This window comes from Dasypus novemcinctus, chromosome 6 (assembly GCF_030445035.2).
Source record: "Dasypus novemcinctus isolate mDasNov1 chromosome 6, mDasNov1.1.hap2, whole genome shotgun sequence".
Lineage (NCBI taxonomy): Eukaryota > Metazoa > Chordata > Mammalia > Cingulata > Dasypodidae > Dasypus > Dasypus novemcinctus.
Window position 1 is genome coordinate 24,529,590 of NC_080678.1, and position 15,014 is coordinate 24,544,603.

The window sequence follows — 15,014 nt, forward strand, 5'->3', positions numbered from 1 at the left end:
GAACCACAACCTTAGGCAGAAAAGAAACGTTATAGAGCTTTTTCTTTAAGTAATTTCTGATTGAGATTCCTGTCCCTCTGGATTGGGGTAAAGCTCATTCTCAGCAATTAGTGGCGCTTCCACCTGGCGGAAGTGTCCCAGGTAAGGCTTGCGAAGTCTGATACAGAACAAAGCAGTTGGGAAACCTGCTGGAATTGGCCCATGCTTGTTGCTGTTCCCATTTGCTCAGGCTGGAGGTGTCCTGCTGCCCGGTCTCACCTTTCAGGCTGTGAAAGTCTTTCCTGGACCTGGGACACCTGCCCAGAGTCCACTCCCCATGCCAAGAGGAGGGGTCTTGTGCTCCGCTGTTTGGGGGCCCCTCCTTAGGCTCATGAGAACCCTGTTCTTCTTCACTTGCTGTACGCCCACCACTCTCACAACAGAACACAAAACACAGAAGGACTCTCCACCCCACCTCAGTACGTCCTGCGTAATCTTCCCAGAGCTCAGGTCAATCTTCCCAGAGCTCAGGTCAAAGGTCACAAGTTCATAGCCTGCTGCCCAAATACCGCCCACGGCCCTGTTTCATTGTTTTATTCCTAGTGTTTCACGAAACAGGGAATTTCACATATAAATGTAGGTTTCTGGCTTCTCTGGGAAAACCAGAGTATCTGCCAACGCTGTGCTGGGTCTCTCAGGATGACCAAAGGCCTGGACTGAGGCATGGTTGCCTGCTTTCGGTGGGGTGGGGGCTCTCCCCTTGGAGAAGGCCCCTGCTATCACTATTACTCCACACCTGGCCCCTCGAGGCCTTTTGACTGGAGCCGTACATTTATTTCATTAATTCAATAAATATTTACTGAGCCCCTTTCTGTGCCAGGCTTTGTTCTAGGCTCTGGGGAGACAGAAGTGGCAACAAGGGTCAAGATCCTGGTTTGATGGAGCTTGTATTTTGATTGGAGAGATAGATAGAAGAAAATAGTCCCTTAATATTTAGCATGTCTGGTGATGACACTGTGACAAAGAACATAAGGCTGGGAAAGGGTAACAGCAGGTGATGAATGGGGGTGGGGGTGGGTGAGGGGGTTCTCTATAGGTACTTCTCTAGGGTCTGTGGTAAGGTGACATTTATGCAGAGACTGAAGGCAGTGAAGGGCCTCACAAAGCCAGGAAGAGAGATTTTGCCTTTAAGCAACTTCTGCTCCTGGCCTGTGAGACAAGGCGGTAAGCAGGCCTTCTTGGAATGGTCTGGGATAAAACTGTTCTGGCTTTTTCCATTCCAACAAAAGCTAAACACAAATTAGTATCTTAATAAAATTTGCAGTCTCACTGCTGTAAACTTTGTAAATAAATAAAGCTTAAATTCAAATATGGTATTTACCCTGCTGGAGAATGAATCAATCTTATTTTATTTCCTGTACTTGGGGGAGCTGTCCTTTCTGCTGTAGTCATAGGACTCCCAGAGCAAGTGTTCTCATTTCGTCGTTGCGTGAAGGTGTGGCATCTTCCTTTGGGTTCTTTTCTTGGGTTATGACCACAACTAGAGTTAAACTACTCCACGCTGCCTGATCATACACTAGGATTTGGTCATCCACATAAACATGATGTTGTGAGTTCACTTTTCTATTTAGAGAACCATGTCAGCTAGAAATACCTCCACCTTGTTTCCCAGACGCATGCGTGCTGAGTGAGTTGCCAAAATAGCCCTTGGTGTAAGTAGCAGCTTTAAAACCCATCCCGCTGCTGACTTCAAACCAGAAGGTCAGCAAAGGGAAGTGGGAGTTGGATTCTGAACCACCCAAGTGGCCACAGGGATTTAAGAGTCACTGGGATTTGGAGACTTGAACAGCTAGCCGGGGTTGTCCTTGGATTTCTTACCTGTTGCGCATCTTTGTCTTTTTTCTTCTGACCTCAAGATGAATGTGCCAGTTTGCTCTAGGTGTGGGTATGGGGTTTATCCTGCCGAGAAGATCAGCTGTATAGATCAGGTCAGTAGACATTTCTTGGCCTTTGAGAAGACTAAAAAGGATGGAAAATTTATCGTCTCATATATGGACATGTATTTTTTTTATTGAACACAAGAAAAGGATCTATTTCCATACCTTTCTTTAGTTGTCCCCATTTCTGTGTCTTCTAAGTCATCTTGAGAAAAAAAAATTATCTGCTTATTTAACATATTATTGCCATGTTTTCTTAGTTACCACTTTATCACTGAAACATAATTTCTTGTCTTAAAAGACATAAAAGTTCTGAGTATGAAAAAAAGATAATTTTGCTAAATCTCTTTTATATGATTTGTAGATATGGCATAAAGCATGTTTTCACTGTGAAGTCTGCAAGATGATGCTATCTGTTAACAACTTTGTGAGTCACCAGAAAAAGCCGTACTGTCACGCGTAAGTGCTGTCCTCCTTACCAGCTTTTGAGTTTCCCTTGTTTTTCAGTAATCAGCTAAGGCGGGCTGGGGGGAGGTTCTTAGCCTTTTTTATTCCACAGACCCCTTTGTCAGGTGAAAACCACAGACTTCGCCTTACTAAGGTCATACTATACTGTGTAGCATTTAATAAGTATATTATACCTACACTAACATGTCCCCACAAGAGTAATTTTTTTTTTTGAATTTCAATTCAAGCTCATGGACCCCTGGTTAAGAACCCCTGAACTAAGGGTTCAAGTTGTACACTTCAGGGTTCAATCCAAGAAATGGCTTCTCAAAAGTTTTCGCTTACGTACTATCACCAAAGAGACCTGCTTTGGGATTTTATGCATTAAAAAGAAAGGTTTGAAAATTCCAAATTTCTTAAAAAGTCAAAGATCAGACTCTCCACTATAATCCCTAATGTCAAATTATTAAATATTATAGGAACAATGTAATTGCTCAGATATACATATGGAGCTTTATATTTTTTCTTTTAAATAATTTCAGAATTACTTTTCTGGTTTTTTTTTTCCCGGAAAGTTTTTAAATGACCCTTTTCAGTTAAATTTGGTCTTTAAATTGTATATATGGGATTCCTTTGTTTTGCTTTGTTTTGCTTTTTATTTCTGCAAAATGTATAGCCTGTAAATTCATCAACCTAATTATGTTTTATATTTATTTTGATTGATTTAAAATTACAGTAAAAAATGACTGTCCCTTTAAGAATAGCACACTCAGTCATCTTGGATAACGTGCCTTTCTAATTTTGATTCATATCTAATTCTTTGTAGCCATAACCCCAAGAACAACACTTTCACAAGTGTCTATCACACTCCATTAAATCTAAATGCGAGGAGGTCTCCAGAGGCCGTCAGTGGGGTAAGTTACTTCATTTTCTATTTCAAAATGGCCTTTAAAGACAATCTCTCCACTTGGGCACCTATTAAGTTTTTGAAAGTCTTAGTCTAGTTGTGAACCTGCCCATTCTCTCCTCATGCATATACAAAGCACATTTAACTAACATAGGGCCCCACACACAGGAGCCCTTCTGTGCAGGGTCATCTGTGTCTGACCTGTTCTGGGCGCATGGGTGACAGTTCTGCAAAAGAGCCTGGGCACACTAGGCACTTAGTGCATAAAACAGTACTTAAAAAATATTACGAGGGTCTTCTCTATCTTTCTCCTGTGATATTTTGGTACAGAAAATTTAAAACCTCTAATTAAACACTCTTTTTTTTTCTATCTGGTTCCATCATCGCCTTTTTGGCCTGACATGGCCCGTGGCTCTCCACGCCCTGCAGGGGCCCGCGCCCATCTGCACTGCGCAGGTCTATGATGCCTTTTTTATTTTTTTACCAGGAGTCCCGGGGCTCGAACCCAGGTCCTCCATATGGTAAACAGGACCCCAATTGCTTGAGCTACAGCTGCTTCCCTAAACACTCTTTAATGTCTCTGAATTCAGTAGTCACTTAAGATTATTTGCAACCCCTCTTCCCCTTGGGGTAGGGGCAGGTCAAAGATTTTTGGAAATGGTATTTTGTTTGGGGAGTGGGGGTGGGATGGAAGGTACACAGGGGCCACGCTGAAAAGCCGGATCTCATTTGAAGATCCAACAGTGGAGTTGTGTCATATAACCAGCTATTGGTTAAACTCTTGTGTCTATTAAAATGATGATTCGTTTGAATTTAACTTCTCTTCCCCATGCCCCACAAGAAAGTGCTCTGTGGGAGGAAGCTTTAGCGGCTTTCTAAAATTAGAAAACTGCACAGGAGGTAGAAGGTTCCTCTCTGGTAATCTCCCTCACCAGAGACTCCTTCCCCAAGGGCTCATTCTGACTCCTGCTGGCCCAGACCATCCTCTTCCTCGAGAAAATTAGTATTAGATGGAGCTCGCGTCCTTACTGCATGCGCCTACTCAGACTGCCAAGGCACTATTTTGCTAAGTGCCTTGCAAAGTGTCATTGTGAGTTTATTATTAACTGTTTAATTTAATAAGCATGAGGCATTCTCTGTAGAAGTGCTTAATTCATTTAATCCACATTATGGTACAATGAAGTAGATATTATTATCCCCATTTTATTGGTGAGGACTCTGAGGCTCACGTATCATTGATTTTTAAGGATTCACAAGCAATCCTAGATTATGAGAAGGCTGATTCTTAAACAGGCCTTTGTTTTCACTTGTTGATGACTCACGGCCGTTACGTGAGATTACAATCAATCTTGAGTTTAGCTCTTACTTTAGCGGAGTGCCAGGCACGGCTCTAAGCTCTTTGTCTATTTTGTCTCCTGTTATCCTTCACAAATCCCCTCTGCAACGCCATGGCATTACGGCTGGGGAAGCTGAGTCTCCGGGAGGTTGAGTAATTTCCCCGGTTTCACTCAGCTGTTGGAGTGGGTACAAATCCAGGTCTGTCTGAGTTTGGAGCATATATCCTGTCCCACTTCCCTATATGTGAAGAGGAGGGAAACTCTCCAGAAGAAAACAAGCATGTCTGTATTTTCAAATATCCAGATGTTTCTGCAGTTGTGTAGCCATAGTTTGACAGATTAAACACGAGGAAATGAACTGATACTTTGGAGTACTATTTGTATACATTATACTTTCTATCAAAAGATCCATAATATCTGTGTTTTCCCACCCAGCCCTAGGCCATGGTAGTCAAGCTGGCATGGCTCCACCGTACAATCATGCAGCAGGCCACACAATATTTACCCACCTTGGGGGTAGCAGTGGAATCACTTCTTTCAACGCCGTATGACAGGCCCAGCCTGGAGAGATTCTAGGATTACCCCTGGTTCTATTTCCAGCCACAGTGATGTGAGCTTTCCAGGAGGCCTGTGCATGTGTATTTGTCTGCACATATATGAACATGTGTGAATATGTATATATATGTATGTGTGCACACAGGGATGTGTCTATATATGTGTGTATACATGTGTATACATGCCTGTATGTATATGCAGAGGTATGTCTGTGTGGGTGTGTGAATCTATGTGGACGTGGTGTTTGTATATGTGTCTATGTGTCTATTTGTGTATATGGTATGTATGTATATGTGGTATGTATATGTGTATGTCTATATGAATATATCTATATATATGTGCTATACAAATGTGTGTACCTGCATATGTGTGTGTAAGTATGTATGCATACTAAGTAATTGATGGCTGAGATCACTTTCTCCTCCTTCCCCAACAAGGAAAAATTCACACGGACAACTGTGTTTCTTCTAGGCCCCAGATCTTATAACCACCACAAAGGATGTGATGGATCACTTACTTATCCCATGTCTCTGAGAGACTTTGCCAATGAGATAAAAAGTAAATTCATTGTGCCTGTGCTGAAATTAAAAGGGGAAAGAAAGGGCTGCTTCATTGATGGTACTTCAGTGAAAGAAGAAAATATTCTGAGTTGGCATTTGAAGCAGATTTATATTTTTGTTTCCTAAATGTCACTCTTTCAAAAAATTTTTTTTTACTAAGACAGAATTTTCCTGTTTGGTGGGTGTAAATTGCATTTTTAGAATCATAAAACATCTAGGTTCTCTTCTATTCAGAGAATGAGCTGTAGCCCCTCGTGCTTGCATACCCCACTGGTAACGCTGACGCTTCCTCAGTGTAGTCATGCGTCCGGTGAATGGTCTTCGGGGGAGGCAGACACTCCTCCCCGGTGGTAGATTTGTCCTGTGGGAGGAGGACAGCGAAAGCAGCTTCCTGGAAGTGGGGTGGGTGGAAAGTCTATTTTGGTTGTGTGTTCCTGATTCCTTAAGTCAGTTCTCAACTGGAGAGCGTTTGGTGAGGTCTGGAGACATCTAGCTGGTAGAGGCCGGGGATGTTGGGAAACATCCTACAATACCCAGGGCAGTCCCCTATGATAAAGAGTGTCAGTAGTGCTGCTCTGGGGAAAGCTTGCCTTGAGGCTGAGGACTGCTCGTGGTGGTTTCTCAAAACCAAGGAAAAAAGCATGCACAGATGTCTCAAATTATATCTTTAAATTATATGCACATGAGCTGCATTGATTTGGAGCAAGCCCAGAAAGTCAATGATTGGAAGTGTCTTGATAAGAAAGTAGAATTCCTGGGTTTGAAATCTGTCTCTGCTCACCTATGGTGTGATTTTAATAAGTTTATTTCTTTTCTTTGAGCTTTTTTGCTCATTTGTAAAAGTAAGGGTTTAACCTCAACATTCTACGGCAATGAAATCAGAATCACCTGGTCAGCCTGTTAAACTTGCAGATGTTTGGGCCCCATTTCAGACTACTTAAGACTTCTGAGTTTGGAATCTAAGAAGTTCCATTTTATTCTTTTATGGTTAGTCTTTCTTGTGTTCTATTTACAAAATATTTGCCTATGCCAAGGTCATGAAGTTATTGTTGACATGCCGGTTCTTCCCTGAACTGATTTCTAATACATTCAATCCCAATAAAAATCCTGATTTTTTTTTTGTAGAAATTGACAAGCCAGTTCTAAAACTGATATGAAAACACAAAGTTTCTAAAATAGCCAAGAAATTTGATGAAGAACAAATTTGGAGGACTTAAGCTATCAGATTTCAAGACTTACATAAAAGCAGTGGTAATTAACTACAGGCACAAGGATAGACAAATAGACCAGTGTAACAGAATACAAGGTCCAAAAATAGAGCTGCACATGTGTGGTCACTTGAATTACAACAAAGGCACCACTGAAATTTAATGTAGCAAGAATCATCTTTCAGTAATGGTACTTGAGTGATTGGCTATTTGTATAGAAAAATGAAACTTGACCCCTACCTCAAACCATATACAGAAATGAATTTAGGGGGAGCTGATATGGCTCAAGTGGTTGAGCCCCTGCCTCCCACAGGGAGGTCCCAGGTTTGGTTCCTGGTACCTACTGAAAAAACAAAAACAACAAGTTAAACAAGTGAAAAAACCAACTCAGGAAGCTGATGTGGCTCTGTGGTTGAGCGTTGGCTTCTCACATACAAGGTCTTGAGTTCAATCTGCGGCCCTGGGTACTTTAAAAAAAAAAAGATTTTGGGGAGCCAACATTGTAATAAGCTCTCTGGATTTGTCTTACACAGACTAAAGTGAAGCATCATTGGCCTATTGTCTTATTGTCCATGTTTTCTGAGCTTGCTCTAACCTGAATAGTGTGTGTTATGTGATGAGCTTGTAGCGACCTTGTCAGGGCCTTATTACTTGCACTGCTGTATTCTGTTGAACTTTGTACACAGCAGGTTCTCTATGTGTGCTGCCTGGCTGGTGGCATAGATGAAGCCATGGGAAGATTCACAGCACAGTTAGTTTGCACTGTATTACAGTTAAGATGCTTTGCAGTTAAGACTTAGGAAAATTCCCGAAGTGCAGCTCTCTATTTTCTTTCTTTTCTTTGAAGGAAACATTGTTGACAATGTCTTTCTTTAGCAGATTAATGGTCAAGAAGATGGTGAACGATTTCAATCAGTTTTTCACTGGGACCTGAAATCCAAGGATGGGGCAGCTGCACCTAACAGGCAGCCAAGGGGGAATGAGGTGAGAGAAGAGTTATAAATGGGTTTGGGAAAAGAGAGCACTGCGTGTTCTGCAAATGAAGTGTATTATCATTCTTCTGGAGAAAATCAATTTCATTTCCTTTGATCCCATCTGTATTTCTAGCTGTCTACAGCAGACTCCATCAACCTCTAGCACCTCTACAACTATATCAGCTCCAGTCCAAGCTCATTGACTTTTCCCAGCCAACCACAGTAGCGCTGTCACAGTAGCAGTCACCCTGGCTTACACTATGGCTGCCCTTTCTTTCTCTGCCATTTCATTCAGTTCCTCTCCTTCCTCTCCATTCTTTGCCATCCCAGTTCATACAGCATCTCCTGGGTCTGAACCTTTGGGAGGGCCTCCCGAGATAACCTTCTCTCTCCTGGGTTTGCCTCTCTCCAGTCAGTTATGTTCACGTTGGTCAGATGTGAATGTCCCTGACTTACTCTTCCCCCAACCCGAGAACTTATGGCCATTCTCTTTTAACAGCCTCACCATTTCAAAATTTTTCTGACACTGATTTTATTTTATTTTAAAAATTCCACCATTGATTTTTAATTAGACACATACTACTTGAATTTTCTGATTGTTAAAAAATCCAGACAATACAAAGCTAACCACTTGTCCACCATCTCCAATCCCAGCCCTCTTTGTAGTGGTGTACATTGTCCTTCTAGAGTTTTCTGTTAGTTTACTAATAAAGATTATATATACATGTTCTTTGGTAGCATATATATGTTATGATACTGGTGTGTGTATGTACGTATATATATATTTCTTAGTACTTATGTTTGGACGTGCCTACTGCTACTTATTGAGGGACTTTGAATGAGTTACACATTTTGTGACTTTGTGGGGATTTAAAGAGTGCATACATCCAGGGACAATTGCCGGACATTATATGTCCTCCCATGGTCCACTGGATGGAAAGTGGGAGAGTGTGGGCTATGGTGTGGACCACAGGACATGGAGTGCAGCGATGCCCAGAGATGTACTCACCAGATGCAATGGATGTGTCATGATGATGGGGGAGAGTATTACTGTGGGGGGAGTGGTGGGATGGGGGCGGTAGGGGTGAATGGGGACCTCATATTTTTTGAATGTAATATTTTTTTAAAAATGAATAAATTGAGTAGAATTTGGAAAAAAAAAATTGAATGGTGTTAGACATCATAACAGCTTCTCAAAAGGTACATGCACTCTAAAAAAACCTGAATGCTGTACTTACATTCCTGATGAATGTAAAAATAAGTCTACTCTTTTAACACATATGAATAAAAAAATTCAAGTTCTGTCAAAAAAAAAAAAGAGTGCACACATGTGAAGATCTTAGAACAGTGATAGGGCACCATAAGTATCAGCTATTATTTTTGTATTGAAAATTATATATGTATTTCTATTGAATATATAGAACTCATAATTTTGTTTTTACATAAAACAAGATACATTATTTTGCAGCTTGCTTTTTTCACTCAACAAGTATCTTGGCGATATTCTCATACTAACGTCCTTTTAAACTGTTGTGAAGCTTGTCGTGTTATCCTACTGACAGGCAAGTTTGCTTCTGGGTTTTTTCCCCTATTACGAAGCTGCAATTAAATACCCTTGTTCCTAACTCCTTATAGACACTAGCAAGTGTTTCTCTCAATAATGAGAAATGAGGTTGCTAGGACAAAAAGTGTGTGCATTTTAAATTTTAATGGACACTGTCCAATTGCCCTCTAAAATGGCCATATGTTTTATAATTCCACAGCCGGAGTCCAAGGATACTGTTTGCCCACACTCTCACTAACACTTGATAGTACCAGATAAATGTCTTGACAAACTGGATCTGGTTGTTTTAGTTTCAACTTCTCCATTCCCTGGCTTGGTTGAGCATAGCAGCACCTGCTGTGTGCAAGGCACTGTTTCAGAGACATGCCTTTGAGATACATTAGTGAGCAAAAGAGATGAACATCCCTGCCTCTGTAGAGCTGGCTTTCTAGAGTGGACGCCGTTCTCTTCCCCTTTGCCTCCGTGGTCTGATCTCAACTGCAGGGGCCCTGCCCAAAGTCCATCTTCCTGCCCCAGGCAGGGTCCATCTCACACAGATGTTTCATTTTTTAAACTCCTGTTGTACTCATTGTCAGTACAAAACATATAAGCACAAAAATATTTTCTAATTGCAAATGGTTTTGTTAGTTTTATCTTCCTAGGTAAATCATAAGTATCTTAGAAGTGAAACTTTGTCTTCCTTTTTTTTTTTTTTGCTTTTCTTCTCCCAATGTTAATTGTGTAACGTAACAGGAGGTTTTTGTAGCTTATCTGAATAATGCTGATTAATCTTTAATCTGTCACGGCCACTTGCCCTCTCCCTGCCCAATCTTGGTGCGATGATGAGCAAAGAAATATTAAGTTATGCTCTGATAGTTCCTATCAGATAAGTGACTCTCAGAAAGTTCAGTTATTGAGGATATTAGGTCATCTTGTAGGCTGGAAAAATGAACATTCGGGTTCGCTGAGAACTGCCTCAGAGTTTTACAGTTTTTACCCAATGTCGATCTTATCTTGCAAGGGTATGTGAGTGTTGCCTGGACGGTGGGGTAGGAGGATCTTCCCAAGCAAGTGTGTGCTTCCCTTGTAGAGAGCCTATTGGACTGGACACGGAGAAGGGGATTCTTGGTGCCCAGGAGCCCTGCCCGACCCTGAAATCGTAAGGATGGTTGAAGCTCGAAAGACTATTGGAGAGGTAAGGGCCCTGAACCTTACCTGAGTAATTAGTTTAGCATTAGTTTAGAAAGTCCCTTTATTTTTGAGACTGTGGTAAGACAGAATAATGCTGTAGCACCCCTCCCCACCACATACCACCATTGCCCCAAATACTCACATCCCGGGGACCTATGTATATGTTACCTTACATGGCAAGAGGGACTTTGCAAATGCGATTAAATTAAGGATTTTGAGATGGGAAGATTTCTTGGATTATTAGGATGGGCTCAATGTAATCACAAGAGTCTTTGTAAGATGGTGACAGTGGGGTCAGTGGTGGAGCAAAGGTGATATAACAGTGGGCACAGAAGTCAGGGATGTGGGACCCAGAGCCAAGGAATGTAGTGGCCTCGAGAAGCTAGAAAAGGCAAGGAAAGCTAGTCTTCCCTAGAGCCTCCACAAGGAATGCAGTTCTGATAACCCATTTTAGACCTCTGATCTCTAAACTATAAGAGAGACCTTAGCAGATTTTGATGTAGAAGAAGCAGTTTTGGACTGGATTGTAGAAATCCTTAATAATTTGCACACCCATGGCACATAATTTTTGAAGCATCTACTTTGAAAAGTATTGCTAATCTTTAATGACTTTTCCTTTAGACAATAGAAAGAAAATAGAAACAAATGCTAAGGTGATATGTCTCATTAGGAAAACTAATCATCTAAGATAATAAGTAAGGTGGAAAATTCTAGCAGACATTTTATTCCGAAGGTTATAGAACCATCTCTAGCAGATGAGTCACAAAAAAGTCTCTTGATTTTAATTGCTGCGTTATCATACAAGCCTTTGAATCAAAGGGCATACCTTGGGTTGTGTCCATGATTTGATGATATAATTGGAGGGGAAGCTCTTTGATCAGGGAAATGTGATATTTGCAGTGTTGATGGTGTTATTCAAATCACTAGTTAAATAACATTTTCAAATTTATCCAGATAATTGAAATATTTTCCAAAACATTAATCCAGTTTCATTGGTGCTGATGATGCTTGTCATGGCAGTTTTATTAGGTCTTATCCAATATCATGTTAATTCTCATTCTGATGTTGGTTCTGACCAGCAGGAGTATACAGAAGACTATGAGCAACAGAGGGGCAAGGGAAGCTTCCCAGCCATGATCACACCTGCTTATCAAAGGGCCAAGAAAGCCAACCAGTTGGCCAGCCAAGTGAGTGCTTTTGCATGTTCACCATGGATGAGGCCAGCTTTTTATGTTATCCATGAATTTCTGTGATTCAGAAAGAGCAAATAAGAGAGTAACTTGGGGCAATAGGTACTGTTAGAGCAATATTAAGAGAAAGTTATTTTTATCTTTCCCCATCACTTATCATCTGTACCTTGTTTGGCCCACATCTATGAAGTAGAGGGAAGACTATAGTACTTCTCCAGAGACTGGACCAAATGATTTCTTGAGGTTGCTTTAGCCTTAAGAACACCGATTTTTATTACCTGGATGTCGGATCCTTGTGAAGACCAGCATAGCTTGTTGTTCAGGAGCTCAGAATCTGGAGCCAAAATGTTCTCCTTTGAATCCTGGCCCTACTACTTACTAGCTGTGTGACTTTTGTCAAATTACTTAACGCTGTGCTCCTCAGCTTCTCATTTGTAAAATAGGGGAAATTATAGTTCTGTCTCATATGATTTTTAAGGAGATTAGATAAGTTATTTTTTAATGTCTAGCAGTGTCTGGTGGTCTCTTGGACTTAACACATAAGCATCTATTCTTTCTGAGGAGGAGCCTATAAAGTAAGCCATGGATGGTTTGCCACAGGTGTTTATTGAGTATAGCCCAGTGGAAGCACCTGTCCTTCAGCAGAGCTGCAAGGAGAGGTCCTCATGGAGGCTGTGTTGGGTGTGACCTTGACTCTGCCCTTTTTCATCAGGTGGAATACAAGAGAGGGCACGACGAGCGCATCTCCAGGTTCACCACGGTGGCGGATACCCCTGAGCTGCTACGGGCCAAGGCGGGGGGACAGCTTCAAAGTGATGTAAGACACGATGGAAGCCAAGATTCACAGATTCTTGTTCAAGATTCCTCATTCTTTCTTTACCTGGTGGTGGAGAGAGGGAGAACATAAGAGGCATTCCAGGGCGGTGTTGGTGCCAGGAAGAACCTTCTAAGGTTGGAGATGGGCAAGACAGACAAGTCAGCTAGCATATGTTGCTAAACCTCTTCTTTGGAGAGAAAACTTTAGATCAAATTGGTACCAAACCACATGTATCTGATTCATCTGGAAACTCTTCCTGCCACTGCAAATTGGAGAACCTAATTTCTAAAAAGATTTCCATCGTGTGCCTTTTCATAGCCGAAATGCTCTATAGCAAACCAAGACCAATAACTTAATGCTGTTCTGGGTGAACTTATGCATGAATCCAGGTTCAGCAGAATAAGTGGTTTCCACTTCTCTTAGCTCAGATCAAGGGTGGAGAAACTTCTCTCCCAACCTAACTGGCAGCTCCCTGTGGGCAGAGGCCTTATTCCTCAGCCCAGGCCCATGGCCAGATATTCGACAAATGTGTGTTGAATTCTGCATTGAGTGCCTCCCATGTGCTGGGCACTGTGGTAGGTATTATACCTTGAATAAAAAGATGAGTAAGATGTACATGGTCCAATCCTTTGTGAGTTTAGATTTACTGGGGAATCAGACAAAAGAACAGCTAGTTGTATGCCATGATGGGGACACAAAGAGTGTCACAGGAGGCCATAGCCAAGCATCTCACTCCAACTGCCTGGTAGACAATGGGACTGTGGCATGCAATTAACTTTATGTTTTTCACTTTCCAGGTGAGATATACAGAGGACTCTGAAGGGCAGAGAGGGAAAGGCAGTTTTCCTGCTATGATCACCCCTGCTTACCAGATAGCCAAGAGAGCCAATGAGCTGGCAAGTGATGTAAGTGCCTACAGCTACATGTTTAGGGGAAGAAACAAGAAGTTACTTGGGCCTGGGTAACCCAACTTCCTGTCTACTTTTGCATGAACTTTGGGGCCAAGAAATAGCTTTCTTTCATTGTCTGCAAATGATTTTATATGACAGTAGTCTGGCACTTTTATGTCTAAGACATATCCCCTGGACTCAAGTCAAAAAACACCCAGCATAGAACATGCTACAAGACATTAATTTCCACTGTACTGGACCCTATCCATGGGAGGCTAAATTCACAGGACTTATTCTTTCCCTTCAAATAGGTGAGGTACCATCAACAATATCAAAAAGAAAAGGGAATGGCAGGTCCTGTCACTGGAGCTGAGGGCGGAGACTGGTATGGCCAGGTATGTGACCACATGACTTCCTGGGACACTGCCGGTTTCCTCGGAAAGTTCTCAGTTCAGTCCCTTCTCACCTGCTACACAGCCTTTGGCCATTCAATCAGCATTGATCTGTGGTTTATCTTTGTCCTGTTTATGAAAGGGAGATTTTCCAAGCCATTTCACAAGAGTTCAACTTGACCTACTTAGGAAAAGAGATTCCAAGTTGTTTTTTGTTTTCTGTTTTTTAAATAAAGGACCTGTACCAATGTACCAACACGGTGGATTTACAGTGTCACCTATTCATTGAAGACATCTAGAATCAAATTGCATTTCTTAAAAAATATCGAACACTTGTCTGGGTAGCAGGGCTCATTTCTTATGAAGTGAAGGTTGTGAGATAAAGCAGTATGCCAGCGAATGCAAATCCTTTCCCCAATTTCACTTTTCAAATGAACTACATCTTGACAGGCAGTAAAAAGATCAAGATGACATTTGCAAGCTATTTTTTTATTTGCACAATTTTCTATTTTTGTACTAGCCAGGTATTGTAGGAGGGAAAAGGACATTTTCTCCCCCTCACAGTTGAAAGTAAAGAATATTGTAAGAGTGTATATTGGAAGAGTACATTCAATGGATTTAATAGATTTTTTTTCTTAATTCAGCAGTTCAGTCATCTGGTATTGGATAGATACATGACATATAAGGAAACCACAAATAACTTATTTCTCTTCTTTAGAAAAACAAGTTATCTCTAAATCTGAAGCTATATTATGTGAAGGTAGATTGTGTTCCATTTGCGAATGTCGCTCTGAGAAAAATACTTAGCTTTGCATTAAAATGTCTATTTTATTAAACTGTAAGTTAAGTTAATTAAATGTCACTTAGTTCTTCAAACCCAAAGAAAATATGCTTTTTCTGGCTTCATATTTTGATTATGTTTTTGGCTCAGAATCATGTTTAAAAGTCAGTTTTGTGGAGTGGGTGTAGCTCAGTGGTTGAGTACTTCACATACATAAGGTCTAGGGTTCAATCCCCAGTACCCCCAAAAAAATCAGTTTTATTAAAAGATAGTTGGCTTAAGCTTTGTTCTGTATTTGAACAGGTC

The 15,014-nt window shown here is 41.2% G+C and overlaps 1 protein-coding gene across 10 annotated transcripts in view; it reads left to right on the plus strand.

Annotated features, from left to right (window-relative positions):
* The first annotated feature begins 1,718 nt into the window (after positions 1–1,718).
* NRAP (nebulin related anchoring protein) overlaps positions 1,719–15,014 on the plus strand; it is a 73,043-nt gene continuing 59,747 nt past the window's right edge. For 4 of the 10 annotated variants that reach the window (XM_058298366.2, XM_058298371.2, XM_058298375.2 and 1 more), the window contains exons 1-9: positions 1,721–1,967; positions 2,281–2,375; positions 3,190–3,277; positions 7,807–7,914; positions 10,538–10,642; positions 11,718–11,825; positions 12,541–12,645; positions 13,443–13,550; positions 13,847–13,930. In XM_058298366.2, the coding sequence (XP_058154349.1) occupies positions 1,896–1,967; positions 2,281–2,375; positions 3,190–3,277; positions 7,807–7,914; positions 10,538–10,642; positions 11,718–11,825; positions 12,541–12,645; positions 13,443–13,550; positions 13,847–13,930 (873 nt within the window). In that variant the 5' untranslated portion in view covers positions 1,721–1,895. Of the gene's footprint in view, positions 1,968–2,280; positions 2,376–3,189; positions 3,278–7,806; positions 7,915–10,537; positions 10,643–11,717; positions 11,826–12,540; positions 12,646–13,442; positions 13,551–13,846; positions 13,931–15,014 lie in introns of all 10 variants that reach the window. The other 6 variants (XM_058298368.2, XM_058298373.2, XM_058298369.2 and 3 more) reach the window with 4 other exon arrangements.